At 37.0% G+C, this 27,580-nt stretch overlaps 1 protein-coding gene and 1 non-coding gene across 4 annotated transcripts in view; both read right to left on the bottom strand.

The window, feature by feature from the left end:
* The window catches only part of LOC131428195 (casein kinase I), a 122,081-nt gene that overhangs the window by 32,657 nt on the left and 61,844 nt on the right, over nucleotides 1–27,580 (bottom strand). Inside the window, exons 5-10 of one of the 3 annotated variants that reach the window (XM_058591924.1) lie at nucleotides 13,738–13,852; nucleotides 5,932–6,200; nucleotides 5,633–5,803; nucleotides 5,023–5,097; nucleotides 4,525–4,605; nucleotides 3,986–4,051 (exon numbers count right to left, since the gene is read on the bottom strand). In XM_058591924.1, coding sequence (XP_058447907.1) covers nucleotides 3,986–4,051; nucleotides 4,525–4,605; nucleotides 5,023–5,097; nucleotides 5,633–5,803; nucleotides 5,932–6,200; nucleotides 13,738–13,852 — 777 coding nt within the window. The remainder of the gene's footprint in view (nucleotides 1–3,985; nucleotides 4,052–4,524; nucleotides 4,606–5,022; nucleotides 5,098–5,632; nucleotides 5,804–5,931; nucleotides 6,201–13,737; nucleotides 13,853–27,580) is intronic. The other 2 variants (XM_058591925.1, XM_058591926.1) reach the window with 2 other exon arrangements.
* On the bottom strand, nucleotides 12,880–12,952 carry Trnar-ucu (transfer RNA arginine (anticodon UCU)). The gene has a single exon. It is a non-coding gene; the product is annotated as a tRNA-Arg (tRNA).

Here is a 27,580-nt window from a genome sequence, read left to right as displayed (position 1 = left end):
ATTTATAGCTGTTCCAGTAGAGTTCCCAGCCGCCCAAGAACTTCAGCGGAAACTGGTCTTGAGATCTAGATGACTAATCAGCAGCTTATGAATAAACTTGTCAATGCTGCTCATAATAATGGAGCTTCATACTGCCTGTTTGTCTAATTTTATTTGTTCCCAGAATGTTCTCAGTCGCTCAAGAACTCGAGTGAAAACAGGTCTTGAGAACTACAATAGCAATCAGTAGCATCTGAACAACTTGTCAATGCAGTTCATAGTCATGGAGCTTTCAGTTGTCCAAGAACTTCAGTGGAAACAGGTCTTAGAATCAGCACGAGCAATCAGGCCTGAGCTCCAGGTAGTTTTTGGATTACCTGAAACATTCACAGTAAGACAATGTTTTGCGAGGTATGTTAAGCATGAACTGTGTACAAGGATCTTGTTAGTTCACTTGGTTACACTGGTAGATCTTAGAGCTTGCACTCCAGGTAGTAGCTTTGGAACAGTAACCCATTAGATTATGCTACCACCCACACTCGCTTGTGGTCTCAAATGGTTACGTGGGATGAGTATTTACTCGCTCCTAGTGACCTAACTCTCACATGCAGTTTTCCTTTCAAAACATTCAATGTGAGCTATCCTCTTCGTGAGGAATGGTTGACTGGTTGTCTGGAACGACAACTTGATGAACACATAGTTTGTTATAGGGACGGTTCTCTGTTGAATGATCGTGCTGGTGCTGGTGTCTACTGTCGTGAAATGAGGCTGGAGCAGTCTCATTCACTTGGTAGATACTGTACTGTGTTCCAAGCAGAAATCTACGCGATTCTGTGCGGAGTACAATCGGCACTTCAGCAGAGGATCTGTGGTAAACGAATTTATTTTTGTTCCAACAGTCAGGCAGCCTTAAAAGCACTCAGTTTGAATGACTCACGGTCGAATCTAGTGATCGCATGTCGAACTCAAATTGAAGACCTCAGCATTTCAAATGCTGTTTACTTCTTATGGGTACCCGGCCATTCTGGTGTTACTGATAATGAATGGGCTGATGAGTTGGCTAGAGCTGGTGCAACGAATGATTTCGTTGGTCCTGAACCAGCTTTACCACTTTCAACTAGTTGGATAAAGCACAAGATTCGTTCTTGGACTGCATCCAAACATGCCGCAGCTTGCAAACTTGCGCTCAGACAAAAGCATTTCTACCAGATTTAAATCTGAAAATGTCAAAGTGTCTACTGCATTTCTCCAAGCATCATTGCAGTATTCTGGTCAGAGCTCTGACTGCACGGAACCACCCGCGATCCCATTTCAACCAGAATATTAGTTGATTTTCTGAATTCGATTGGTTAAAATTTGGTACAACTAATCGATTGTTGCTTTAACTAAACTGTCATTTTTGTTTTTCGATTAGCAGAAACGAGGGTTGAAAAAAAAAATGCTGTCAATTAGTGAGGACACATACCTTTTAATTTCAACAAATATTTTAGTTGAAATAACTGGTGTTGTTATTTAAACAAAATTCTGTTAGTTGAAAAATAAATCGGTTTTATTTGTTTTAGACATTGCAAATAGTTGAATCAACTCTAACAATGTTATTGATTTGCGAAAATAATCAAAATATACTTACTGATACACGTTATTTTCTATTTGAAATAAATTCGGAATGTTGAGATTCATGAAATAAACATCGTTGTTAAAATATAAACAGTATTTTATATTGACATGTAATATCATTAGGGATGGTAAAACCACCGATCACTGCTGATTTCAAGTGATCTTAACCAAGGAATAAATTATCATTACGAAATCAGAACTGATCTGATCTCTAAGTCATTTTGGTTTTTGTATGATCATGATCATGTCAAGTCGAGATCAGTAAAGATCTAAATTCTAAAAATATACTTCTGATTCGATCGGAAATGATTAATGTAGAAAAACGTTTTTAATCATCAAAAGTGCCCGGAGGGGCGAGTAAATTAGCGAAATTATTAAATTTACCTAAAATGAGTATTGAAAGATGATGCCTTCAAACGGTTGAACTAAAGTTATGCACTGATAATTTTAGTCAATTTGTATAAACTTGGGTGCATCAACCACTGGGAATTAGAATTTTGCGACGGCAATTCAAGCGCGCCATTCAATCGCAACGCGTTCTGTGTGTTTGAAACCCTTCGCTCCTGTTACTTTTATAAATTAAATTCATGTCAAAAAGCTTTTTATTGCTAATGCATGAACATCATCATCGGTATCAAACAGCTGGAAGTAAAACAGCCTGCTGGAAGTAAATCAATGATCGAATTTGAAGCATAAAATTTTTGAGCATACCTGAAAGATAACGAGATGATCATTCATTAACATTTTCTAACTTGTCACCAAATCTTTTTCATCTTAAACAACGTTAACTTTATCACAACACCGCTGTTAGATAAACACTTGTTATGGAATCATAAATTTCTCAAATCGAATGGACACAATTTCACCAAACTTTTTATTCATCGATGTTGTTTTCATTGACATTTTGAAGCGACGCGAAAAGATTTCAACAAAAAAAGTTATTGATTTTGCATTGCGATTATTGTTTTGCTTTCAACTGTGTCCGGCATTTGACAGCATTCAAAACAACATATTTTTCAACTACTTGAATATATGCAAATCAAAAACCATATTGGTTGAATCAAAAAGAAATTAGTTAAATCAACTATCGCAAAAATCAAAAACTGCGATATCGCAATTTTATGATCGAAGGGTTCTTCGTGTGGACATTGCAAACTCAATTATCACATGGCTACTATTCAACGTGCTGAGTATTATTCGTGTGATTTGTGTGAATGCGATTATGGTACTTCATATCATCTGATATGTAACTGTCCCGCATTGACGCAGCTACGTATCCGGGTTTTTGGTTCTCCATACATGGATATTCTTTCGTTTCTCACCCAATGTGGTAAGGAGCTATAGTCAGAAGTGTTCATCGTTCTTCCTGGAGTGAATGAATCCCTTCTGTATTCACCTTGAATAGGGTTTAGCAGATTGTTTGGCATCCTTTAGGGGGTGCCAAATTTACTTCTGCTCGTACATACTGCGAATCGTTCTGCATTTTTCCGGGAGTGCAGAATGGTGTCGCTTTCGTAAGATCTCTAAATCCTCTCGGGGGTTGGAGGTTTTATTAACTATGCATCGTTCATCAGAAACGCACATAGTAACAAACCTAAATAGGTTTTACAGCAGACTGTTCAGAACCTCGTAGAGGTTCAGAATTGACTTCTGCTTCCCCTAAATGTGATCCCCAGCAGATTGTTCAGCATCCCTTAGGGGTGCAGAATTTACTTCTGCTTTTGTGTTTTTGTGTCGTCAATTTTCCCCATCCTCCTAGTCCAACCCTTACCATTTCCTTTCAATTCTTCCCTCTTATATATCGGGAAAATGGTGCTAAAAACAAATTGATGGCAAGGCACAAATCTCCACATATCAAGGGGAACGTGCCATTTGAGCCAATTTGTTCTGATTCCTGAACCTTTTTCGTCACGAGATGATGTAACTTACAGTGACTATAATCAGAGTGGCGAACGCTGTTCGTTTGGAATGACAGCTACCAGTTCCAAACGAGCAAACGACCTGTCAATTCAATGTAAAGCTAATGGAATGTTTTTAATTGTTGCCAGCATTACGGATGAGATGTCGTCACTCTGGTTATAGGCACTCTAATGTAACTGTGAAGTCTTATTCGGTTTGAATTGAATTTCCAAGAGTGATCAATATTGATATATCATATTTGGTTATCTGAAAATATCATTTTATTTATCTTTTCCGGTCTAATTAACGTTTAACGATTGCTATGAAAAATTTTTCTCTAGGAAGGAAAGTCGAAGATCACTTAGCATTACAACTACTTGAGCTTTTACTACTTTTTTTCTCTTAACAAAACATGGATGTGGAGTGATCCTAGCTTCAACTAAGTTCGAGCGAGAGCGGTTCTAGGTGGAAACAGGACACATTTCCCAACCTCTTGTATAATCTGTAGAGTTTCATCATTCAGGTCTTCGTCATAGTAACTGAAAAAATCTCCATCCTGTAAAAAGGTAGCAACGGCAGAGGAGATCGACATTTAGAAACGTTTTCGATACGTGAAAAATTAAACTCCGAATGGTAATGTAGATTGTTTCTTCGTACATATGCACACACATGCAGTTCAGAGGTGTACGGGTTCTTGGGTACTTGCAGTGAACATGATAGTTAGTCTGCACTTTGCTATACAGCGAAGTTATCAACAAATGCAACGATGGGGAGAGACTTATGCCATACATACATTCAGTTCAATATGCCTCAAGTAAAATGATAGTCGAAACGATAGTAAAAATAAAATGATACACAATGTTGTTTGTTTTGTATTTTTTTTTGTTTAGTTACCAGTGCTATATTTTAAGGACTTGGGGATTTGGGTTCGAGTTAATCGAAATGTTGTTGGTGTATTAGTAAACTATGGTTCGCCGATTATGGTTATAAAATGCTACAACATCGAAACTTGGAACTTGATTCAAGTACCTTATTTACAGGTGTGTGTCTTTCTCTGTTTGGTGATACAACTACTTCGTGGCCGGTTTGCAGCGATCCAACTGGGGTTGACTGGGGGCGAGAAATGGAAAACGGAAATTCGATTACAATTGGTAATTACGGAATGAAATTTGATTGAATAGAACAAAATCATATTTTCAGCGATTGGCGTACCTGGCGTATATTTTGAACATTTCAAAAGAACACTGGAACCCAACCACAACTTGGAATACAACAAACTAGCCTACGTGGAACACAAAATATGGTGTCTCAAACTAATGTAGCAGTGTCAAAGAATTATCGGGACAATGTTGAAATTCATTTCGACAAAGGATTCATGGAGTCAGTTAAAGGAATGCGTCTGACAGTCGCACATTCGATCTAGTGAAAAATCGATTTCAAAAAACCCCAACTACACAGTTTTCTAGCACTCTAATCCAGCTACACCACTTGCGTTTATCTAGCCTTGAACTACTGAATTCTCATCACCTTGGCCGACTTCGTCTTGGCAATGTGAGACGGTGGAGCGTTTCGCAGTTGTCGCATCACGTAGAAGTTAGATGGCTTTACGAATTGAAAGAAACAATGTGAATAATTGGAACATGAGAAAGCGTTTTTCTTTAGTTGCGACTCCGTTTAGGGCCTTCCCGAAACCAATAAACTTTATCGTCGAATTGTTAGTAATCGAGTGAGAAATAATGTTTTCTGCCAAAAACTCAACCACAGTATTGTAAATGACCTTTTTCGAGTGGAGTGGGAGAATAAGTAGATCAAGATTGTAGCAAAGTCCAAAACCACATCGCTGCCGATTAAGAAAAGGCATTACTTATATTTGAATAGAGAGTGGTAACAAAAAAAAATTTGAGCACAATAGATTTAGCTTCACAGGTTCTTGACAAAATTTGGCTTCGGCAGCTTGAAAGGGGTTGGGTTCGAATTCCACTTGGAATTTTCTACCGGACTGTTGCGGTACGTCATAATTTCGATTCTCGAACCAATTGCTTCTCTTTTTTCATCAGGGGCTAAAGATTCATGCTTTAAATTGTAACTCGAGAGCAGCGTACAAATCAACGGAAATCAACAGGAAAATGAAACTCACCATCGTTTTCCCGGTCCAATCGAATTCACCGTCGTCTACATAACCCTTAAAATAGAATAAATCTTGAAATAATCTCCGTAAGTGATCATAATCAGGTGTTTCAAAAAAGTCTAGCCGCCGCACGTAGCGCAGGTATTTCGCGAATTCCTCCGGGTGTCCCTCGCACAGCACCTAAAAAGAAGAAAAGCGTTCGAATGAAAACGATAAACATAAATCGGAAATCCGTGTTTATTGAGCAACTAACGACGGTAGCCGCCACCGCATACTAATCGACGAGATAAGGCTACCAAAGTACTTACATCGATCGGTGTCGCCCGTTTCGTATCACCAATTTTTTGGTATCGCTCTTTGAGTGTGTCGGCTTTCAGACCTTGCCATGGCAGTGAACCTCTTAAGAAATACATAAACATGTGACCGAGCGCCTCCAGGTCGTCACGCCTGGACTGTTCCTTGCCCATATGCGTGTTGATCGACATGTACCTCGCCGTGCCCGTTAGCGATTTATGTTCTCGATATGGTATGTGTTTATTCGTATCTAAGTCAATATACTCTTTGGCGAGACCAAAATCTGCGAGGAAAAAAAGAAATAAAGAATTAAAACCCATGAAACAAAATTGACAATTCCTAGTGATTGGTCGGTTGAAGGAGGCTTCGGACAGTAAATATACTAGGCGGGCAACATGTCTGAGTAGCGCAAAACATCATCCAATGTAAATAATAAACAAACCGAAGTGTACATTTGGCGAACAAATTCGATCAGACTTGTACCGCGCAAATTGGGAAAGCAAACAATAATACTGATTTGTACTAAAAATAGCGTCTGCCGCATCGGCACTTACTGAATTCGACAGGCCTCAAGCTTAGGTGCGAAAACAAATGGATACTTTATTTGCACTTTATAAAGTTTGTTATTGTTTGCGAAACCGATGGATGAGTGCAAAGTTTAAATAAACAGAAATGTTGAGACAGTGGGCATTGATTGTAAGATTACAAGTTTTAAAAGATATTTGGAAAATCTTTTCTGCACAATGAGACAAAGTATAGAATACTTAGACTTCGGACACATAAAGAAACTTTAGCCGAAATGAAGGTATTTGATTAAACAACCAACTGAGCTAAGCTGAAGTTGGTCGCCCATAATTGCACTTGGTGATTGAATGAGTGAAAATGCACGATGCTTGGAAGAAGTAAATAATGTTCACTGTGCATACTCAGTCTAAACCTTTGATTAAATGGTCAATAACGATGTCTACATCGACTGAAGGCTGTTCTTCTAAACAAGAGGAAGAATGTTAGTCTGATACACGTTTTTTTAGGCACCATTACATCTCCACCGTTATCACACGGGAGAAAGTAATCCCTGCTACTACTAGAAGATCTGAATAACACGTGGATTAATAAATCCCGGATCTGATAAAAAGATGGCGTTATCAACAAAGTTTCCGTTAGAAGAAATCTTTCTAAATTTCATGACATTCTGATGTTGGCTACCACGTTTGGCATAACCCCGTTTGCTTAATGGTTATTTGGCATAATGGTTATTTGGCATAATGGTTATTTGGCATAACGATCATTTGATATAATGGTCATTTGGCATAACAGATCAACATGCTGCTTAATAGAAATTGTTCTAATTTCACTGCAATTTTGAAAGGTCTAATGCGGCTATGCTTTATCGTTTTTAACCCATTATGTCCTATCATATGATATATCATACGCAAAACTTTCTGAATTTTAATACGTGTTTACTTTAGAAGTTTAATACCTAACAGCTTTACTAGAGCACTAGTTGATAGTTTACACTTCTGATTTCTTTGTATAAAGACTGTCCCAGAAACTATAGACGCACTTTGATTTCGCTGTAAATAATTCACAAGTGTTAGATATTCAAATTTCATTCGATATACTGATAATATTAGACTACAACAACAGAATACTATTCTCAAAATTTGCTACTTAGCCATTGTAGACTAGCTGGCGCACCTTCTTGCGAACGTTCCTCATTAAATTCCGTACAGACTTCTTGGCGACAAGTTTTGACACTTTTTTCCAATATTTTTCGAACTGTTGAATGGTTTCGGCTGCCGAGACATGTTTCCTAAGATGTGCCTTCGTTAATGCCCAAAATTCCTCAATTGGTCGAAGTAGTGGGCAATTTGGTGGATTAATGTCTTTTGGGACGAAAGTTACATTTTTGGTAGTATACAATTCTACCGTTGATTTCGAGTAGTGGCAAGAAGCAAGATTTAGCCAGAAGACAACAGGATTTTTGTGGCTTCGAATCATGGGTAGAAGTCGTTTTTGTAAACATTCCTTGATGTATATTTCGCTGTTCATTGAAGCAGTGGTGATGAAGGGTTTCGAAATCTTACCGCAGCTACAAATTGCTTGCCAGACCATAGCTTTCTTACCAAATTTTTCGACTTCAATCGATGTCTCGGACTGGTTTAACACTTGCTCTTCTCGCACCGTATAATATTGTGGTCCCGGCAAGGATTTGTAATCGAGTTTCACGTAGGTTTCCGTCGTCTATGATTATGCAGTTTAAATTTTCAGCAAGAATCGTATTGTACAGCTTTCGAATTCTCGGCCTGATCGATGCTTCTTGTTTCGGACTACGTTTTGGTTGTTTCTGCTTCTTATAGGTTCGAAGATTCAAACGTTCTTTAACACGAAGAACATTTGACTGCGAAGTGCTCACTTTTTTGGCCACATCCCGAACTGAAACCTCCTTCTTTTGCTCGAACGCCGTATACTGAAATACGTTTATCCAACTGAGGGTTAGCAGGACCTTTTTTTCGACCCGTTTTCGGTTTATCCTCAAAGGTGTTATCCTCACCGAACTTCCTGATTGCATTTCGCACGGCTTTTTCATTTACTCCTTCCATTTTTGATATCTTTCTCAGTGACAGTCCGCGTTCTGTGCACCATTTATACACAGTTTTTCGACGTTGTTCTGCTGAAAGTCCACGCATTTCGAAACAAACTAATGAAAACGAATAAACAACTGCACAAGTGATTAGAGAAGTGTGTAAACAACAGGACGCAGCCATAAAAATTGACAGATTCTGAACCATTGCGAAATGGCAGCGGTTTTTGGTTGCGTCCATATTTTCTGGGACAGTCTTCAATAACATTGTTCTCAAGTGTCATTGTTTTATTTGTATTATAACCTTGCCTTGTTCACACAAATGAACAAAGAAAAGTAAGCAACATATTCATGTGAATCTTATGTTCGAAAACATAGGTAATACTTCCATCTTTTGACAAACCGTTGCCAAAGGTTCAAAATAGTTATTTCTGTAGAGAAATTCTAAAAATAAAAGTTAAACAATAAAAAATTGTTTTTCACATTTAAACGTATGATATATCATAAGTAGTGTATCGAAAATAAGCTATCCACTCCACAATTTTTTTTAAACTTTTTGCTTTTTCCAATAATGCTCTTAAGGTGAAATGAAGCGTCATAAAATGCGCGCAAAATTTTATCCGCTTCAGTTGAACGAACCGTCGCACAAAGCGTACCAAGAAAAACGGACACATAGAAACAAGAACTTTTTTCAATGATTGAGCGCAGTGGGCTTACCTCTCGTTATACTGGCTTGTAAAAAAGACTGGACATAATGGATTTTTGAATTCTTCACACATTGAATATATGCTAATTCAATCATTATTGTTAGTGATTACTCTTACACTAGGGCTATAAATCATGAGTAATTATGAATGATTAACATGAGGTTATATGTATATGTATTGACTAACTTGCTAACCATGTATATGCCTGAGTTTAGTAGCAAGCATGGATTCTCCTTCAAAAGAACGATTGAAGACAAGAGAAAATTGAATATAAAGTTATTTCGTAGTTCATTATTATTCAATCGACTTTGAAAGCAAAATCAAGCGTTGATTCATTTTATTCATAATAATTGAAAAACCAATGAATTCCAATAAGTTTTCCATGCTGACTGGCTCGAAGCTCACCCTCAATGTTTATCACTTTGTTTGTATACCAAATTAATGAACGATAATACTTGGCTTGTATTCATTTCATTCAGTAGCTTGTCAATGTTGAAGTTTTAGCTTTGCTATAAAAATTACTGCAATCTAAAATAATACCTGTTTTACGATATTACACTGCCAAGCATTATTGCTTCAGCAACATCAATGCATTGAATTCAACAGAGTTGGACATTATTAGTATTATAAATGAGTATTATAAATAAATGCAGAAAAGTTTATGTAAACTTTTTTAATTTTCGGTTGTTTTAGCTAAACTTTTATAATTTTGAGTTGCATTTTCAGATTCTTTGTGAAATTCTGCTACAAACACTACTTTTCAGTTCTAAAATCATCCCCGTGGGACGGAACAGTGACCGTTTATACATTTCAAAAACCAATTACGGCTCGGCAAAGCAAAATTTCAAAATTCTAAGAATACTTAGTTATGATAAATTTGATTTCGAAAACTTAAGTGTTTTTGGTTTTACGAAAATCGGTCTAGTTTTTGAATAATTGATCGAAAACGCGATTTTCGCATTCCGCTACATTTCACCTTAAGCGCAGGTTTCACATCATATTCGACGATTATTGGTGGTGTTTTGTAGTTTTCCAGAAATATCAGTTATTTGAAAACCAAATAATGAAAAATTAAATTTAAAGTCTTACAATTAAAATAAAATAAATATTTTTCGAACTATTCAATCTTTTTCAAGACTACCACTGAATCAGTCTTTTAAAGGCTATCTGGAAAATCAGTCCTTCTTAAAACTTATGCAAGTTAAGAGTGTATTCTAGAAATGAACAAAACCGTTTATTTCAAAGAACTGTTGAAAACTTGATAGTTGTACCGAAAGAATTAGGTCTATTGAACCGTTCTTTCGTTTTTCTGAAACTTTGTATGTTTCTTCGAAAATAATATGAGAGCTTTAAATTATATTTTGTAGTTAACAGATTCAATAATAATAATGTCTTTTTGCATGTGTTCTACCAATAATAAATCTCTTTTGCGAACTTCTACCAGATTCCTCAAACCAGCAAACGCTTTGGAAGACTATTCGATTGAGAAGAATAGTGAGCTGTCATTCTTCAATAAAGAACTCCAGTTCACTCCATCTTCGAGGAAAACTAGTTCTTTTGGACCGTACGCGGACTGACCCTCTAATGTATTCCAATTTTTTTTAGTTTGGTATAGTATAAGGGTAAAAATTAAAAATGAATGAACTAAAACACAACACTCCTCCCTCAAACCCGATTACTTCTAACAACCAGTGGCGTCTCGTGACAAAATTTACGGGTTGTGCACAGCTTATACGGTATGATATCAGAACCGTTTCGACGTTGCAACTGAGACATTTGTTTTTAAGCATAAGGCACTGAAGCCTCTTCTGAATGTGTGCATACAATTTCTCACAGAGCCTATTTGACCAGTTGTGCAGTGCACAAGGTGCACATGAAGACGAGAGACCATTACTAACAACATATACGATATTCTTTCAGAGTTGGCGAGAGAACCAAATCCTTCTAGAATTCTTAAAATGTACGCTTGTCACTTTCGAAAAACAACAACAATCTATGCCTCCAGTGACAGAGAGGATCTAAATTTGTGTCCTATCATCGACACTGAACAGGCTCTTACGAACTCTGAAAAACCAATTTCAGCTGTCAAAGAAGGAAATCAAATACTTCTTGCAAACGGTGGATAAAATGAAAGTCGACAGCTTTGTCGATTTTGTGAATCCTATTGAAATCAATACCAAGATTACTAAACAAGTATTGTCACAATTTGACATTACTGAGACAAATTTTAGTGAAATTAGAGGAATTTATCGGCTGGCAACTAAAAACACGGCCCCTAAGATTTTTTAAAAAAATTGTCAAACATGTTACATGATGTTACTTTTACCATTATGCATACTTATTCTGAAATTTGAAGAAAAACACTAAAAAAGATCCTAAGTGCAAATGATAGTTCCCCTTTCTTTACTCTTTCTTTCGATTATTATGGTCCTATAGGCAATCCTTCTATCTTACACTTTGCATAGAATAACGACTGAAACTATCAACTTTCGATGTGCTGTTAATTTTTTTTTGGAAAATACAGTAATAATTGAAAGAGAAAATAAACAAAGAGAAACTGTCATTTGCACTTGGAATCTTTTCTAATATTTGTCAAGATTTAATAGAAATCCAGCAGAAGTATCCAAATTATCCTTGTTTTTCATTATTAGCATTCATTGTGCTGTTATTGATGCCAACTAAGAAAACGCTTATTGAATTAAAATTGCTAAGTTGTTGACTTCATTTTCAATGGATTGTGTACTATTGAACCTGTGAGGGCCAAGAAGAAGTTTCAAAACTTGTACTGAACTTCTAGTTCAAACAGAAAATGGCCTTCATCTTTTCATTTGTTGTATCAGGAAAATCATGATGCTTAAAATCGTTACTAAGGTAAGGACTAGTAAATTTTTTTCCGGATTTGCTCAAAAATTCCCGATTTTTTCCCGGTTTTTCCCGGTAAAACCAAATTCCCGACTTTTTCCCGGTTTTCCCGATATTCCCGGTCACTTGCTTCCCAGTTTCGTGGAAGCAAATGATTTCCTAATGGGCATAACTAAATCCAGTAGATAATAGAATTGAAAAGTAGACAGTCATATACAAAATTCTGGATGGGTAGGGTCAATTACTATGAAAGAATCTAATCGTCAATTTTCTCATTCGCAAACAATCTATGCGTTTTGGCTAGAAAAAGTTTCTAAAATAACTGTACGTATACAAGCTATTTTCCGTCTTGCTGCACAAAACAAGAGATTATATGAAAATTGTATATTTCCTTGAATAACATTACAAGGATACGAATGCAAGACAATCTGAGTCATCTAAATAAATCATCGCATTTTTTTAGTCTCTCTAAAGTTGCCTCTGTTGAGCATTTTGTGAAGCACATTAGCTTAATTTGAAGTATGCTTGGTACTACAAAATAGAGTGGCTTTCATTGCCTTTCCAGTTAATTAATCAACACACAATCAAAGGAAAAAAGCTGGATAACTGAACTCATCAAATGAAGTAACGAAACATCATCCAGTAAAAACAGTCAAAAAAAGAAGCATCATTTTAATAAGATTCTTTTTTAAGTCATTAGGTTGGCTTCTTTCTACGAAACATAAATACCCCTAAATGATTCGAATCGAAAAAAAAGTGATGCATTCTCGCCTACAAAATCCCCATCTACAAAAAATATCCACCGATTGCATCCCTTGTGGGGATCGAACCCACGACCTTTGGATTAGAAGTCCAACGCGCTATCCGCTGCGCCAAAGGGACATGCGGAAAGCGAGCGCTAGAAGCACATTCTAAAGCAACGACCGGCGGTAGCACCGAGAAGCAAAAATAACCCAACCATTCGAACCAAGCGTAGACACAGCTAGCGCCAACGGGTAAAGTAAAAGAGAGAGGAAATTGATTCTCTCGAAACACGTTCATCCGTTTTCACTGCGTTCCCCTTCACATTGGTAGCGAGTTGCTGCTGTTGTTGCCAGTGCCGGGACATTCTAAAAATAGATTTCGGGAGCGGTGTTTCTCTCTCTCTCTCTTTCTCTCTCGAGAAATTCACATGGAGAAGCTATGATGTGACGGTAGAAAACCATACTCGCAGATGGAATGTTCATCGGCACTCGCGTGAACGGTAACTCACGGGAAAGCATGCTTCTATCTTTACGTATGGTATGATTTTACCGACACATGCGCACACCGCGATGTGCTAAGTTAGATGTGGGATGTTTGTTGTTGCTTTTTATTATGGTTTTCGGTATGTTTGCTTGCCGTGGGTCGAATGGATGCTGCTACCGACGAGCCGACCGACCGGCCCCATGGTGCGGGTGGTGTAATCGAAAAATAGACTGTTTGGGAGGAATGGAAACAAGGAGACAGAAACGGGTAGAATAGAACCATTACTGACTTTGCGTGGGATTCGTCGTACCGGAAACATATTATCCAACCGATTCCAATTGAGGTACATAAGCTGCTATAGTGTTGTCCGATGTAAATAATGACCGTAATTATGCTATCAGAAACCTCCAATTACTATGCTAACTAAACTAATTACTTACCTATTATATGTATAATTTTATCACGTTTATTTGAACTTCTACCGATTAGAAAATTTTCTGGTTTTACATCTCTATAAATTAAATGACGACTATGCACATACTCGATCCTGTGGAGCTGCAGAAGAGACAAAGAATTGGCAGATGGCAAGAAAAAGAAAAAAAGAAAAGAAAACAGAATCAATTAGTGTCGCCTGTTATTTGGGTCAATCAATGTGGTTTGATAGTAGTTTGGTAGTGCGTCCACGCACAACCACATGCACATATATTGTTAGGTATGTGAAGCAAATGGAAGAGATGATAAAGAAGATGGTGATGATTATGTTTATGATGATGATGAGTGAGGATGATCGTCATATGGGCAAACACAGTATCACAAAGTTGTGTAAACAAACCAAAAAACCAGAACAACATTTCGGCGGTGGGGAAAGGTCAACAAAGGTGATTTTAGTGAAAATTGAGATTATTATTGCTAGAAGCGGTTTGTGAGTTTCGATTTTGCGCGCAAGTTGCTGGAGGAGTTAGCTAGAACTCGTGTTTGCTAGAGCTGTGCGGTGGATTGTGAAATTGAATTGATTAAATTTCTTCGAGACGCTCGCCTCCCGACGAGAGGCAGTGATGCCTCCAGGAAACGTTCGACTTCTTTAACTATTCGAACCCTAATGAGAAAAATGAACCCGACTTCACTGGTGCTCTTTCGGTGTAACAGAAGTGGGATGTTTTATGATTGCTTCCACCATTTTGGTGGTCCATCAAACGAAGCAGCTGTTGAATGAGTAAATTAACCGTAAACGAAAATTTGCTTACATTTGGAATGCCAACACGAATGTTCTCGCTGGGTGTAGTAACTTAGTTAAATTTTCAGGCAAATTGAAAATTATGAAACGATTTTTTCACTCTTTTCAGATTAGATCGATGTTGCTTGCATATAATTTTTATGTTCTAAGCTGTCTTTTAGGTATCAAATATACGCTTCTTATTTACAATTCGTTACAAACACGGTTGAAATGTACGTTATATTCTTCTCACACGAGAAACATGGTTCTCAAGTAGAGTAAACTTTGCGATTGCTTATCAGTTCAAGTTGTTCAAAGATAAGTGATAATAGCAGTTCATTCCGAACTGAATAGAGTCGAAGACGAAGGCACGAAACATAAAGGAAAACATTTAGCATTTATTCAAAAGAAGTTCTTTGTGTATTACAGTTGAATACATGCGGTCACTTTTGTATGTAGTAATCAAAAATCAAAAACGAATCAATCTCATTGAAATATGCTTTGCCTTTTAAATGAGATAGTTTCTGACACTAATTTATTCGGATTGTTTCGGGTAGTTCACAAAAGCGCGCTTCAACGTTTGTGTGATATATTCGACAGCATTTCTCAGATCAAGCGTTTCAAAAACAATACCTTTGAACGTGATCATAGGTTACTATCTGTAATAATTATACGTCATTTGTACGGTTATATCTCCGAAACTTGAAATGTCAGCCACATAATTCTCGGAATCGACCCACAGCCCGATTTTACCCAGGTAACCAGTGAGCACTGGTAGTAGCAGTATAATAGCCTTTTATGAGCACCAAAATAGCTCTATATCTGCAATCTGAAAGCTTATCTGTTGTAAATCAATCAGAGCGTAGCTTTCAGAATGCATACCTATCATGAATAAGCATTATTTATGAATAGCCGTATATTTTGCCCAAGTCGACCCTAATTAAGTTTCCAGAGCGATTGAAATGCCAATTAGCGATCATCTGCTGTCGGTTAATCAACATACAAGAAAATTGATAGGTAATGAGATTTGACGTTTACGTCACTTATGCCATTATATCACCGGAACCGTAAGTGACAGCCATTTGAACTTCTGATCTGTTTCATGAACCAATAGTAGTTTCCAAACGAGCCTAACTTTGTGGAAATCGGTTAAACCAACTCCGAGAAAATTGAGCGGTAAGAAAAATAAGTGCGTTTTGACGGTTACGTCACTTATTGTATTGTATATATCTCCGGAACCAGAAATCAGAGCGATTTGATTTTTGAACTTGATCAATAGCCCAACAGTAGCTTTCAAACAAGCCTAGGTTAATTGAGTGAAAAGAAGTAAAGTGCTTTTTGGCGGTTACGCCACTTATGCCATTATATCACCGGAACCGCCGATGGCAACTATTTCAACTTTAATTTGTTCAACGAACCAATAGTAGTTTTCATACGAGCCTAAGTTAGTTAAAATCGATTCAGTCATCTCTGAGAAAATTAAACGGTAAAAAGACAACCCGTTTTGTTGGTTATGTCACTTATACTATTTTATCTCCGGAATCAGAAGTCACAGCTATTTGATCTTCAAACTTGATCAATGGCCCAATAGTAGCTTTCAAGCGAGTTTAATTTAGTTGACACATTGCACAGTAGGGTACCAATATTTTGGGATCATCTCTAATTTCGTAAGGCGGTAGTACTCAAAAGTTTAAGCACCTCAAAAAAGTCACTATGCAAATTTGTAGCTAAATAGGATATGGGTAAAAGGTGCCGTCCGGTGATTAATTTTAAAAACTATGATATCTCTTGAAAAATCACTTTTTTTTCAAAAAATTTTAAATTCTAGGATGTTTGGCATCAAAAAAATAATAAGCCGTCACTCGTTTACGCCTGAGACGTCAGAAATAATATAGCACTTGTGCAATATTATTTGAGGGTTGCATAAGTAGTGCAAACTTTGCGTCTGCTTAGCGGTTTAAGTTGAACTGCTAGGCACGAGATGGCAGTTCAGTTTGAACTGCTTTAAGCACTGATGAGCCGAAAGCGAAACGCGAAGAAATAGAAACAAAATATGTGCTTTTTGCACAAACCAACAAAACCCCTAAATGTTCATCAAAAAAATGTTTTGAAACGATTTTTAAAAAAAATATTCGTCATTGAGCAATTCCATACGAAATCGAAGGTCGAGTTTTTCTTGTATTTTGGATTTGGCTCAAATTTTGCATAAGCGTTATTTATGGTCAAACGAACCAATTTGCATTATCAGTTTGGCATTTTAACTCTAGCCTCACTTTTGAGAAGGAACTAAACCAAAATACCTTAAAAATTTTCAATTAAATATATCCCAGAAACGGTGGGTCCGATCGAATCAGTATATTCGGCAATGTTTTTGGTAGAAGGAACATGTAAAAAAAATAGTTCCGTTGAAAAAATTTTTTTAATAACAATAAAACTTCAACTATCTCAAAAAACGTATTACATTGTACCTGAAGTCCAGAAAAATACTGTGAAATTTTTAAAAAGGATGAATTGAAGAAATTACATATTTGCAAAATAATGGAAATTTTTGAATAATATTCTTTCATAAAATTTCTTAGAAAAAATTTATATATTTTTTCGTAGAGAATCAGAAAATATGTTTTCCAGTTTTCTGATTTAAATATACCTGTTATTTTCTGAGGGTAAGCCTGTTGTTATATTTTTCCTAATCTTATTAGGTGTACAACTTTGCTTCCGCCGTTTTTTTCCAAAATCTAAAGCTTTATTGCGAAAAAGTGCTTACAGATGTCTTATTCAAAGTATTGTCCGACGCTAGCGACAACTTTCTCCCATCTTTCCAGAAATTTTCGGATCCCGGCTCGAGTCCTTTTTTGACGCTATCCATGAAGCAATCCATTTTTCCAATTCTTCAAAGGATTGAAAATGTTGATCTGCCAGGTCGTGTGCCATCGAACGGAATAGGTGGAAGTCAGAAGGGGCGACTTCTGGGGAATACGGCGGGTGGGGCAAGACTTCCCATTTCAGCGTTTCCAGGTACTTTTTGACCACTTTTGCGACGTGAGGCCGAGCATTGTCGTGTTGGAGGATGACTTTGTCATGTCGCTCTTGATACTGTGGCCGCTTTTCTTTTAGCGCGCGACTAAGGCGCATCAGTTGCGTTCGGTAGCGATCTCCTGTGATGGTTGCACCCGGTTTTAAGAGCTCATAGTAAATTGTTATTCATCTTTGAAGGTTTTTTCTCTTCCTCCATCATGTTTGTCTTCGACATCAAAATCACCATTTTCAGAACGTTGAAACCACTCCCGACACGTTCTTTTACTCAGAGCAGCATCACCGTAAATTTCTGAAAGCATTCGATGCGCTTCAGTTGCATTTTTTTTTCTCGAATTGTAACAGAAAAGTAAAACTTCCCGCAAATGGCGAGAATTGGGCACATAAACACACATTTTCGAGCGTGAATAATATTAAAACAAGAACAACTGTCACTGAAACGGCGATGACAATTCGTTAGGCACTGTACACACTCACTTTAAAGGCATTCTCATCTATGTATTTTAACCAGCCTCAGCCGGTACAGCCACCTATCGGAAAACGGCGGAAGCAAAGTTGTACACCTGATACAAAAATGTACCTGTTGGAAATTTTTGTTTTGTCAATTGGGGCCCATGGCAAAAGAAGTTTTTACTTGATTTTTAAAAATTTACGTTATTTTGAAAATATGTAGCATTTTTCAAATATTATTTCTCCATTCTATAAATTGAACAGTATTTTATTCTTGACTTCAGCTGCAACATATCAAAAAATAATCAAAAAATTATTTTTTTCAAAATATTTGAATTTTGAATGATATTTTTAAAACAAAAATAAAAACAAAAAAGTTTCTTTTACATGGTCCTTATAATTACCTAAAACATTACAGAAGACACCAAATCGATCGGACCCACCGTTTCTGGGATATATATTATTGAAAATATATATTATTGAATAATCGTTTTCTTTTTTTAAATAAAGTTGCTGTAGTAAGCAGCAAATTTTATTCAAGTATTCTTGTACCACCTAGGTTTGTGATAAGTGCACATAATTATATTTATTATTTTTCGTTTCTTCTTGGACTCATCGGTGTATTAGCAGTTTATGTAGAACTGCTTACTGTAAATTTTGTATTCCATCAATTTTCCGGAGTATTGTAACTCTCAAAATGAAGCCGCTAATCGAATCCCATTTAGACATGAAATTTTCAAAACTCAAAACAGATTTCTTCGAAAATAATTACGAAAAAATACACAATTTTGGAAAAGTTTATTTATCTTTTTTTTTAATTTGCAAGGGAAACACAATAATTGACACTTGTCCATTATCAAGAATAGTAATAGGTTCGTATTTGTTTCGTTCAAGCAGCTTTCTTACATGGGTGATAGTATCAAATAACAAATGGTTGATGGACCGTAAAACAACATATCCAGTGGGCGTAAGAGTAACGTATAAACTATTTAAAACTAATTATATAAATCGGACTGTGTTCGTCCACTTTTGCTAACTTACATCGAAGGATGATTTTTTGTTCATTTGTATTTATCTAAAAAACTTTGTCTATTGTGTTGCTGCTCGACCATTCAATTAAAATTCAGGCCTTCGACTAATCAATTATCTTCAGGCTAATTTGTATGTATTATTTGAACCTTTTTGAATCCATCAAAAGCACAGTATTGTTCTCTTCACAAATTACATGATTGGTCAGAGTCGACTCATGATCTTCTGTGCTTGGGATTCTCGAAACAAAACCAGTTCTCATTTTTTGTCACGATCTGGTACATGAAACACTTCGTTTCACGCCAAGAAAGTAAATTTCTCGTTCTCCGTTGCCCATCGTTCAGCTCATGAGAAACCCATTTTCCTACCTTCTGGATCTTACCCATGGCATAGCGACTAACGTTTAATCCACCATTTGTTTTTAAATATTGTCTGCGTCCAATAATCCTTGCATAATTCGGAATCATCGTCGAGTAACAAGAACTAAATAACCAGGGGAACGTGCCATTTGAGACAATTCGTTCCGATTCCTGCTTCGCCGAGTAAGTATTTCAAAGATCAGTGTTTGAAGTTACAACTTAGCGCCTTTGTTTTAAGCAATAGTCTAGAAAAACCTCACAATTTGTCACGATCTTTTATAAATTGTCGTGTAGATCGATTTAGCACTTTTTCGAAACCCAATACTAAATTGATTCATAGATGCTGTTGTTGCTTTATAATTCCCTCTAGCACAAGTATTTCCTATTCTGGAGTGTACTGTTGTTTACATCCTTCGATATTCACAACAAGAACTCCTCAAGCAATAGCAAACAGAGAACTAGAAAGTTCTGTGAAAAAGCATTTCCCGTGGTGATGATGACGCATTTGATTTTTTATCATGTTGCTCTCACCACATTTTCCCGTCTCCGAAATGAAACCGGTTTTATGTAGTGTGACACTGGTGAAAAGTGGAATTACGCCTGTAGCCTGTGACTAACTTTTCATACAGAAAAAGAAAAATGTAAATCCCACTGAAAAAAAGAAAAATGTAAATCCCACACTCCGCAGTGACTTTGTGTCCTTCTGCCTACTACACGGAACCGACCGATCCGGACTCGAGAAGATGGGCATAATCGGAAACTCACACACCGATACGAAACATAGTCAACTTTGGTACGGAACTCACACAGCGCACAGTGATGCCGAAGGTGGCAGAAATCCGGAATTAAATTTTTTTATTCATATGCAACATTATTGCTATTGCAATTTTCAAGAAATCAAAAACCTAGACCTAGTTATTGAGCTGGTTATTTAAACTATTTTTCAAATAGAATTTGGGCAATTTTGATAGAGTCTGAAGCAATTGTTCATTCGGAATAATATCACAATATATGCTACCGAAGCAATTTTGAGTCATGGCATTACATAATTCTTATGATCGTTTCAAGCGAATTTTAGATTTCCTATCTAGTAATTGTTTTTACAAAGCCATGCTTAGTCCACCTATCAGTGAGATGAGGTTTGACGCGTTCACATAACAAAATATTGAAAATGATATTTGAAATGCTTCTCATCGTGAGTTCAAGAAAATGTGTTTTTTGGCGTAGGACTACGTCTTTGTTTTCTAAATAGTTAAAACTATATAGTTTAGATAATTGGTGGTCGAAATTTTATTTAATAAATGAATTAATTAAATTTCCTCGTATACATATTTTCACAGTTTTACGAATTAGGCATTTCAATGTGTGTGTTTCCCTTTAAGTGCTCTCACAAAACAAACAGTGGAACGCTTCTTAGGATTTATTTTATGCGCCGTTCGCCGCGCACAAGAGATATAATCGTCGAAATTCTGCTGTTTCTTCGAATTCCAGGGATAACACAGAATGATATCGATCATGGAGTGAATGATCACCATCATCAATACCAATAAACTTCAGTGTATCCAAAATTGTCAAAGAATTATTTTCGATTAGACAAAATGACTGAAAAACACAAATAAGTTCAAATCGAACACAAAAATGCGGTATTTTTATGCGAGTTTTTAATGTCATACTTTTTTTAATGGGAATTTTTGAAGTCATACGGAACGTATCAGCCACATAAAAAAAGATTGCAGTGTATTCGGGACCAATTACATTAATGTCTCATTTTAGGGAACTTTTTTATGCGAATTTTCAAAGTTATTCGTTATGTTAGCGCAAATTCTCAAAATTACGCGCTGTTTTTTGCAAATTTTTTAATTTATTCAGATTTGTTTGGGAATTTTCAAAGTTATGCGGTTTTCTTGCTCTGTCTTGAAAATGCACAAAACGTTCAGAACTGGTGATATCTCTAAAAAAATCTCATCTCTCTGGGACTTGGATTTTTTTCGAAATAACACCTGATCTTGATGTTTCATGCGTTTCTAACCATTCAGCATAAGAAAAATTGATTTCGGAAATCTAAAGACCTTTCTTAGTCCCTCGATATTTTTCAATAATTTTTTCAGGTTTCCTTCAGATTGCGATGTTCTATGAATTTTTAAGGCATCTGCAACACAAATTTTGTATCCTTAATTTTGCGGTGTTTTATGCAAATTCTCTTAGTTATGCGGCTCTTTTATGTAACTTTTTATGCGGTACACAGCAAAAGTGGAGTTTACAGCTGACACAAATCCACATATGACTCAATTTATAAGAACGTAATTCGTAAAATAACTGAATTTTACAAGAATCATTCAAATATGTGTCAAACACACCCACCAGCTTTTCAAGCAGGTGTGTAGATTTACATGTTTTAGTACTTAAAAATATACCAGAATGCATTAAATATATCTTATATCAGCTGTACAAATGATTTATTTTTGACGTTTGAATATGTCGATCACAAAAGACGTAATTTTACACGATTTTTTTCTAGGTGTGTACGCATCTCTAACAAAAAAGACTTGAGTGCATTCGGTTGTGAATTTTCAAGGTAAACGATTTTCTTATTTTTTTATTGGAAATAAAACGCCTGAAACGTCGAGATCTGTACAATAAAAAATATATGACATGCAAATCGATAGTACTATGAAATAGTTGAATAGAAAATCTCATCTCATTGGAATGCAAAAATTTTTCCATGAACAAGACTATGTATCTAAAAACACTTGGTTTTGCTTTCAGATTATATAGAAAAAAGAAAAACTGTAAAGTAACTTTCCATTCAATTATGCTGCTCCAAATGAGTCCAAGAAAAATTAATGTAAATTCACAACAAAATTTTTATCTGTGTGGTGTTACTCGTATCTTTAAAAAATCTTTAAAAAAAATGAAAAATACCCATTTTTGGATTTGAAAAAAATTTGAAGTTCTCAAAGTTTTTCTTTTCGATATAACACCAGATCTCAACTTTTCATGTAGCTCTAAAACATTTGGCATGAAAAGTCGATAAGTAGATATTCTCAACAGAAAAAAAATCCGAGCAATCACCAGATCTCGACGTTACATGAATTTTTAAGACATCTGACGACAAAAGAAGTTTCCTTGGCTTTGCGTTTTTAATGCGAATTATAAAAGTTATACATTTGTTTTTTTGTACAAATTTTCAAAGTTGTAGTATTTTCAAAGTTTTGCGCTTTTTATAATACGACTTTTCAAAGTTTCTTTTGCGATTCTTTTATACCAGTATCCCCCACATAAAAAAAAACTTCAGTGTATTTGAACTGGTACACCTTAACATACTTAAACGAAGAATAATTTTGCCCGTTCTACCCAAATAATGTTTAAAAAAAATGTCGAAATGTTGATCAGCATTTCGAAACTAATATTTGGTAAAGAAACAAATTGACCAAAAATCCATATCGTCTCATTTTTAGGAGGATTGAATATTGCTTCATACAGGGTTTTAAACTAACGAATAGTTGACACGTAACCTTGAGAAGATGACGGAAACATACATCGGACTGAAAGCTGAAGCTAGGCGTATCGGACTGGCCATAAATGCGTCGAAAACAAAATACATGAGAGGAAGAGGCTCTAGAGAAAAAACACTACGCCTCCCACCACGAATATTGATAGACGGTGACGATATCGAGGTGGTTGATGAGTTCGTGTATTTGGGCTCACTGGTGACCCCCGATAATGACACCAGCAGAGAAATTCATAGACGTATTTTGGCAGGGAATCGTGCGTACTTTGGACTCAGAAAAACCCTTCGATCGAGAAAAGTACGCCAACGCACGAAATTGACCATCTACAAAACGCTCGTTAGACCGGTTGTTCTCTATGACCACGAGACCTGGACTTTGTTGGCAGAGGACCAACGCGTCCTCAGTGTTTTCGAAAGAAAGGTACTGAGGACCATCTATGGCGGAGTGCAGATTGAAGACGGAACGTGGAGACGGCGTATGAATCACGAATTGCAACAGCTGCTAGGAGAATCACCCATCGTACGGACAACTAAAATTGGACGTCTACGATGGGCTGGACATGTCATAAGGATGTCGGACGACAGCCCAGTGAAAATGGATATTGAATCTAATCCGACTGGTACAAGAAAAAGAGGAGCGCAGCGAGCAAGGTGGGTCGATCAAGTGGAGGGTGATCTCAGAAGCATCTGTGCCTTAAGTGGCTGGAGACGAGCAGCCATGGACCGAGTTATGTGGAGACATATGCTTGATACACCCCATGACAATAGCTGTTAGGTAAGGTAAGGTATAGTTGTAACGTACGATTGAATCTCCAAAAACGACTTATAAATAAAATCGAGGTGGGCAACACTCCAGTGCTCCATGATGGAAAACTACTATACCAAAAAAAAAATCCTTCATTCTTCTACTTTTCGATATCGTGGTCGGTTTCTGTAACTGGAGAACAAAATGTGTCCGGTTCCATTGCGTAACCCTGTATAATATCTAGATTGAAATATATTAGATGATCTAAATATATTTTGATGAAATTATGGTTTAGGGGTTTTGCCAACTTTTATATGGGAAGGTATCACTGTGCAGTGTCGTGAAGCGTCCTAGATAATGAGACAAAACTGCTGGTGGTTTTGCGCTATTACAAACTTATGTGAGTTAGAGCGGTTCGAATATTTTCACGTGTATTACGTTCAATTTGACATTGAACAATCTGTACAATTTTTCTAAATTCTCCGATTTCTTAGTATGAGTCGAAGACGGCTTCTCATTTTTAAGAAGACGACCAACCAAAAACTTATCCATTCGTTTTAGTGTGTAGTTTTCCACATTACCAACTTAGATTTCATAACAGTTTTGAAATGTCAACATTTTTTTTCAGTCGAAAATTTTCGCATGTAAATTACCTTTTAGAATTGTAAATAGGTTTATGATTCAGATGCCTGAATATGGCGATGAGTTTTTGATCATCCTACCGGAATGCCGATGCGTGTGACAGTTCCTATTTTTGGAACCGATGTCTAAACAACCAATGATTTGAAGTTCACACCGTTACCGTCGGCGAGGAGCTTTCCACTGAAGTTTAACTGCCGTTGGATGTGGCTGACGGGGGGAGAGGAAGCGGGACCCATGTTTTAGCAACCGGTACAACCGTGAAAGGTGGTCGTCGTCGCGGGCGGGGTAGGCAATTAATGTAAATTTGAAGAAATTTATTCATGAACCCCAGCCCTGTTGTCAGCCAGAAGTGGCACCGATGCGACGGGAGGAGACACTATGAGCGATTGTGCGGTGTTTACCATTTGGATATTATACACCACCTCCGCCGTGCCTCCATCCACTACCCAGTGCCCTGTGTTTTCAAGGCGATTGGCGAGCGAAAATCCACTTGCTTTGAATTGCTCGGTCGAGGCGTGCGGCAAAAGCAGCCGCCCTGATGCACTTGATCTATATATTGCTATGCGAAAATCGATCCTTCGCTGATGGAGGCCTCTTCCATTGGATGGAGGAATGTTGTTGTCGGTACCGATAGGCAGGTGCGGGTTGTTGTTGGTAGTAATGCGGTTGGACTACTTTTAGGAAAAAATAAAACGATTCCTAGCTTGAATGATTGGTACTGAATATTTTAACAAACACGTTCATGTAAGCGATATTACAATTGTTGATGATGTTCTTATCGTATTATTTAATCTGTAAAGCCTCATTACTCAAACAAATTTCGTATGAGATTAGAAGGTTTTTTTTCTGATTGATAATCGATCCCTATTCCACCCTAGATAGACATACCCATCCATATGTCAAATCCATGCAATTTTCGCCGAGGGTCACAGGCATAATACACGTTACCGGAAGGATGCAAGGCCTGTGTCTGCTCTTTACTCAATTGAAAAATGAATCCTTGTCCACTCGCCACACCTGCGGTTCCGTCGCCAGTCAGCCCGTCATTGTCTTGGTGAACTGAATTGAAAGATTAGATTGTTTTTTCGATGGGGCACTAGTGCTACTGGCATACATACGAGCTATCACAGATTGTTGCCGTTGCCTTTGTACCTTCGCCGGGTTCAAGAAAAAAACAAAGGCCTAGGCAATTGAGTGCAATGATTATTCTGATGAGATAAGTGTGCGACTATACACGGGTGACATTGTCCGACTTGAACTTCGTTCGTTAGGCCTGGGAGATGGTTTTAGGATTTGCGTCGAAGCAGATGACATTGAGGTATTGATAAAATAAAATTTTCAAACTTTTCATCAGAACTAAACAACGAAGGAACTGTGCCACTTTGAACTTTTCAAACTTTTTATTCAAGTATTACGGTTTATTTTATTGAAGGACCATCATGAAAGCTGATTTTGTATAAAAGCCGTTCGGTATGTCAGTAAATGTATGTCACTTAGTTGCAAAATAGAATTTTTCAGATCAGTACTTTCGAAATAGGAAATCAGCAACCGATATAGGACAGTGAGTTTTCTAGGTCATCAACTAGTGAATTCAGCAAACTTGTTTAAATTTTGTTTTGCGTTCTAAGCAATTTGCTGGTTTTAACAACATTACGCTCAAATATACGCCATTGAAATTGAATTAATCAACTCGCCTGGACGTCGGATCTGTCGGAAATCCAAGAGCAATAAATGAAACTATGAAAGCTTTCATTTGAATCTAAATTTGTGAAAGTAGGTTCGCCATTCCTCAGAATATGCGCTGAACTTTTTTTTCTACATATCGTCCTGTACCTCCCGCACCGGATGTTTGATTCGGATAAAATTGAAAATCTGGCTATGGGATAATGAGACTTTTCATTTGGATTGAAGATTGTGCAAATCGGTTAAGCTATCTCTAATGAAATTAATCGAAATTGACTCTAAAACTAAAAGTCGGATACGGATAAAATTTAATAGCAGTCAATGAAACCATAATCACCTTTCATTTGAACCTAAGCTCGTGAAAATCGGAAACCATTTCCGGAAAAAATTAGTGCACATTTTTGTCACATACGCACACACATAGACCCACAGACATTTTCTGAACTCGACGAACTGAGTCAAAAGGTATATGGTCTACAGGTCTCGATTGCCTTTCTTTATGAGAGGGAAAAAAACTAATCACATGTTTTTTTTAACTGAATTAATTTCTTAGAAAACTATTTCACATGTTCACGCAATCGCTCAAGCAGTGCAGTTCAACGGTGTGTAGATTGTAGCGAGTCCAAAGTGCGAAAATTCATCAGCAAGAACATAAATTGTCAACCGATGATCAGATGGTAGCTTTTGGTCCATCAAGGAAAAAGATTCATCGGTTTGCACGGTTTGTACGATAACAAAATTCTCCTGCCTGTTATAGGAATATTCCAACTACAACAATTTTAACACTTATCACATCGCGATTTACGTGTTGAAAACAATTTTATTTCCATGTCGCATAAATCACACGAGAATTCGATCGGAATAAAGCAAGAATAAACTTGTCATCAACAGCCAAACAAAATCTAGCGTGAAGTGAATGTTGCACCCAAAATTGTGGCTCATGTGAAAGCACTGTCCCAAATCGTGGTGTCACCTCGTGTCGATCGTGGTGACATCTGCAAGTGTTCACCACGCTGATTGAGCTAATTTTACACACAGTTCATATGTGAGCCTGTATATCTGTTATCTGTGATATTTCTAAAAGTACCGCAAACACCACTAATCAATCCAATGTATTTGTTCCGAGAAAAGAAAACAATGATTACCATAATAACAGGTGTACAACTTTGCTTCCGCTGTTTTTTTTCCAAATTAAAAGCTTTGTTGCGACAAGTGCTTACAGATGTATTATTCAACGTATTGTCCGTCGCTAGCGACAACTTTCTCCCATCTTTCCGGCAATTTTCAGATCCCGGCTCGAAAAATGGAGTCCTCCATGAAGCAATCCATTTTTCCAACTCTTCGAAGGATTGAAAATGTTGATCTGCCAGGCCGTGTGCCATAGAACGGAATAGGTGGAAGTCAGAATGGGCGACATCTGGGGAATGAGGCAAGACTTCCCATTTCAGCGTTTCCAGGTACTTTTTGACCACTTTGGCGACGTGAGGCCGTGCATTGTCGTGTTGGAGCATGACTTTGTCATGTCGCTCTTGATATTGTGGCCGCTTTTATTTGAGCGCGCGACTAAGGCGCATCAGTTGCGTTCGGTAGCGATCTCCTGTGATGGTTTCACCCGGTT

This window comes from Malaya genurostris, chromosome 2 (assembly GCF_030247185.1).
Source record: "Malaya genurostris strain Urasoe2022 chromosome 2, Malgen_1.1, whole genome shotgun sequence".
Classification (NCBI taxonomy): domain Eukaryota; kingdom Metazoa; phylum Arthropoda; class Insecta; order Diptera; family Culicidae; genus Malaya; species Malaya genurostris.
Note: the sequence above shows the minus strand (reverse complement) of the source record. Positions and strands in the feature narration are given on the sequence as shown.